The sequence below is a fragment of the Cucurbita moschata genome, unplaced genomic scaffold (genome assembly GCF_002738365.1).
Source record: "Cucurbita moschata cultivar Rifu unplaced genomic scaffold, Cmos_1.0 Cmo_Scf00023, whole genome shotgun sequence".
Classification (NCBI taxonomy): domain Eukaryota; kingdom Viridiplantae; phylum Streptophyta; class Magnoliopsida; order Cucurbitales; family Cucurbitaceae; genus Cucurbita; species Cucurbita moschata.
Window position 1 is genome coordinate 1,021,124 of NW_019268539.1, and position 4,127 is coordinate 1,025,250.

A 4,127-nucleotide genomic window follows, 5' to 3' on the forward strand; every position below is an offset into this window, starting at 1 on the left:
GTTTCGGTTTAACTCTTAAGCTTCTGAGTTGCCTCAAAGAAACTCATCGTTCGTCTATATGAGATATCTAATGTCGTGGTTCACGGGATTGCTAGTATTTCGTTGTACTCATTTTTATTATATAGGAGAAGTCGAAAATAGATATGTCCATGGAGCGAGACGGGGGCAAAGAAGTCTTTCCCATCCCCGTCCCCTCCTAGTTTAATTCTCATTCCTGAAAAATTCTCTATTTATTTTCGAGAGAAACAAGATAGAGATTCCCCGTAGAAAATTCACAATAATCGATTTTTTTTTTTTTTTTCAAATAACATTAACGTTTAAGAATCAGACATAACTGAAACTAGTCGTATACTTCATAGTTCGTTTGAACGTTCTTTCTCGCTCTTCCTCTTTCGGGTTTCTCTCATTGGTATATTAAAAATAGCAAATGGCCTTCATGCATTGCCTGCAAAAGTAAGTAAGCTCCAAAGCACTCACATCCATAGTTGGAAGCTAACCTTTTCTTATGTTTGGCTGATTTCTTTATGCTACTGTCCTTAATTGACTTGACTTAACCTCCTGTGTTCTATCAAACTTTCCAAGTAAATCCACTCTGTTTTATATGATGAATTCAACTTTAACTTCCCAAACGGAAAAGAAATAGCAACCGTTCATCGTTTCAATCAAACACACCTCAATTTTCGATAACGATATGAAGAACGTAAAGTCAAACAAATCGGTATAATTTAGTAGCTGAAATGATATGTAGCTATCAACACATCAAGAACAGATATACAAAGATAAACCTCTTCGAAAACGAATAGCTAAGCAACGGTTTATACCGATTCCCTAACCAAAAAGAAATAGCTAGGCAACTGTTCATCGTTCGAATCAAACACACCTCGATTTTCGATAACGATATGAGAACAAAAATTCGAACAAATTGGTATAATTTAGTAGTTGAAACACTAATATGAATGATCTTATTGAAATGACGTGAAGCTATGAACACATACAAAACTCTCCCAAAACAAATAGCTAAGCAACTGTTTATCGTTCGAATCAAACACACCTCAATTTTCGATAACGATATGAAGTATAAAAATTCGAACAAATTGGTATAATTTAGTAGTTGAAGCACTAATATGAATGATCTCATTGAAATGATGTGAAGCTATGAACACATATAAAACTCTCCCAAAACAAATAGCTAAGTAACTGTTCATCGTTCGAATCAAACACATCTCGATTTTCGATAACGATATGAAGTATAAAAATTCGAACAAATTGGTATAATTTAGTAGTTGAAACACTAATATGAATGATCTTATTGAAATTATGTGAAGCTATGAACACATATAAAACTCTCCCAAAACAAATAGCTAAGTAACTATTCATCGTTCGAATCAAACACACCTCGATTTTCGATAACGATATGAAGAACAAAAATTCGAACAAATTGGTATAATTTAGTAGTTGAAACACTAATATGAATGATCTTATTGAAATGATGTGAAGCTATGAACACATATAAACCTCTCCCAAAACAAATAGCTAAACAACTGTTTAAACGAATTCCCTAACCAAAAAGAAACAACTAAGCAACTGTTCGTCGTTCGAATCGAACACACCTCGATTTTCAATACCTTCAGTTACATCGAAACGATATGAAGAACAAAAAATCGAACAAATCAGTATAACTTAAGAATGATCTTATTGAAACGATGTGAAGCTATGAACACATCAAGAACAAATGTAGAAACATAAAAGAAATCAAGAAACATAGCTATTTTCAAGAGCGGGTTGTGTTCTTACCATTGAAGCAGAAGGCATTCTACTTTTTCCGATCCAAATAGTATCAAAACTCTCCCCAAATTCAGACTCTTTCTCCATATACTTAAGGTTTTTCCTCCTCACAAACCTCAAAATTGCTACTAAAACTAAACCCATCAAAGCTAACACAGCCAACCCACCTCCAAACCCAGCCACCCACCATGCCCACAACATGCCTTTCTTCTTCTTCTTCTTCTCCTTTGGATTTGGAATGACAAGAGAAAAATAGCCATAATCAGTAGCAGAACACAAGCTTGGCCCTGTCATGTTCTTCAATTCAAAAGCCTCACCAGCTCCAAACCTCACACATTGTGGCTTAATCTCACCATTTTCTCCCAATTGTAGTTTAGGAAACATCACCAAAATGGGGTTACTTCCTGTTATGCGTAGATGGAGCTTTTGGCTGCTAAATGTGCTTGAATTTGAAGAAGAATCATAAACAGTGAACCCAATTACAGGAGCAACAAGAGTATAACCAGGCAGTTTATAGAAATTTGATGACCAATTCCCCAAATTCTCAAAGATCATAGCTATTCTCTTTACACGAGGGATTGAAGTGATTCTTGGAGGAAAAGAAACCCATCTCAAATTTGCTCCTCTAACCCAAAAACTGCGACTCCTTAATCTAATATAGGAAACTTGAATCCCAGAAAAATTTGAAGGCAGAGAGATGTTATATAAAACCCCTGTTCTAGGCTTTGATTCAGAGTTATTGGCATATTTATGAACAAACCCACTAAAAGAATCGGCATCTTCATACGAAACAGAGCACGAAATCAACATCAATAAGCAAAAAAACACCACCCAGAAGTTAGAATCGTACCAGTTTTTCCTTAGCTCCATCACTGAGAAGAAGCAAAACCCATGAATCAAATAAGGTGTTTCTTGAGAAGCAAGCCAGAATTTCTGGTTTCAACAACAAAAACGATGATGGGGTTGCGATGATTGAGAAACCCAAATAAACGAAAAATCTCCTCAATTGAGATATGGCCGTCGTGAGCCGCCGTGGACGGTGGTGGGTGTTGATTTAAAGAGGGCGGCGAAGGGGGAGGAGAATGATCAGAAGAGTTAATGATATTAAGAATCAAAACTAAATGGGATTTGAGAAGACCCCTTCGGCTTGTTGGTTGCATATTCAATGTTTATGATTTATGAGAAGAATCCATGTTAGCCTGGCACCCATTGGAATGAAGAATTACACCTTTTGAGTTGTTTTTATGCTACTCTCTCTCTCTCCCAAGTCACTTGGTGTTGGTCGAGCCAAAACAGAGAGGACGCCCATTTTAAACCATTTTTTTTTAAAGATACATTCAAGGGTTATTAAAGAATAGCTCCAATAACACACCACCTAGAGAACGTCCCTAGATATTTCGACCCTAATGACATTATCGCTATGTAAACTAAGTATTTTTGTGCTCTAAGTGTATAGCGACTTTTTTTCATTCAACAATATCTAGACCAAAAAATCAAACATTTGATCGACCAATTACGTGTTGATTATCATTGAGTTATGTTAATTTTCACCATATTGATCGGTTATTGACCTAAAAAAAAATAATAAAACTTCTAATACGGAAATGAGATAATATTTGACTCCAACAAAGTTATCAATGATTAAGTTACAATTATGGGTGGGGTTAGAGTCTTTGAATATAAAAAGAAAGATGGTTATGTCTTTAAATATTAAATTAAGCATATTTGGTATAAGTAATTAATATTTTCATATAAATAAATCTTAATTATATATATATATATATATATATATATATATAACATGTTTTTTTTAGTAAAATAAGTACGTTGAAATCTGAACGTTAAAAATTATTTAAAAAATTGATAGTTACTATTTATACCGACAACGTACAATTTTTTTTTTCTTTTATGAGCTCTTAAAAAAAAAATTTGTGGGTGAGGACAAAACAGGTTAAAATGATACGTGTTGGTCTGTAGAGATAATTTTCACTCTTAAAAATACTAACGTGACCATGTCGTAGAAGAATGTCGGAGTCATTAGACACTGAATATTATATAAATATAGGCAGATAATTAAATATTTGCGATATATATATAATTGATTATTGTTTAATTGTTAGGTTTTCCTTTACATCATAAAATTGTTTTATTGAATCAATAAACGACATCAACTAACCCTAAAAACCTATTTATATTCTAATGGCAACCCATTAAATTATTGATATAAATTATCTTTATCTACCTAATAATTATAATATATATATATATATATATATAAAGAAAATAAATAAATTACCTCATAATATTTTATGCTTGAATTTTCTCCTCCTGGGAAAGGGCTA

At 33.3% G+C, this 4,127-nt stretch overlaps 1 protein-coding gene across 1 annotated transcript; it reads right to left on the reverse strand.

Moving 5' to 3' along the window:
• Window positions 1–1,415: 1,415 nt before the first annotated feature.
• LOC111459982 lies at window positions 1,416–3,073 on the reverse strand. The gene is made up of 2 exons (XM_023103061.1): window positions 1,795–3,073; window positions 1,416–1,625 (listed from the first exon to the last, which is right to left on the reverse strand). The coding sequence occupies exons 1-2, from the start codon at window positions 2,653–2,655 to the stop codon at window positions 1,479–1,481; spliced, it is 1,008 nt and encodes a 335-aa protein (XP_022958829.1). The 5' UTR covers window positions 2,656–3,073; the 3' UTR covers window positions 1,416–1,478.
• Between the last annotated feature and the right edge of the window lie 1,054 nt (window positions 3,074–4,127).

What these genes read in the sequence shown, in the direction of transcription:
- LOC111459982 (XM_023103061.1), bottom strand. Translation starts at nt 2,655, where the DNA reads ATGGAGCTAAGGAAAAACTGGTACGATTCTAACTTCTGGGTGGTGTTT. An exon ending in GAATGCCTTCTGCTTCAATG is followed by an intron (nt 1,626 to 1,794) that starts GTAAGAACACAA and finishes ATGTAACTGAAG; the next exon opens with GTATTGAAAATCGAGGTGTG.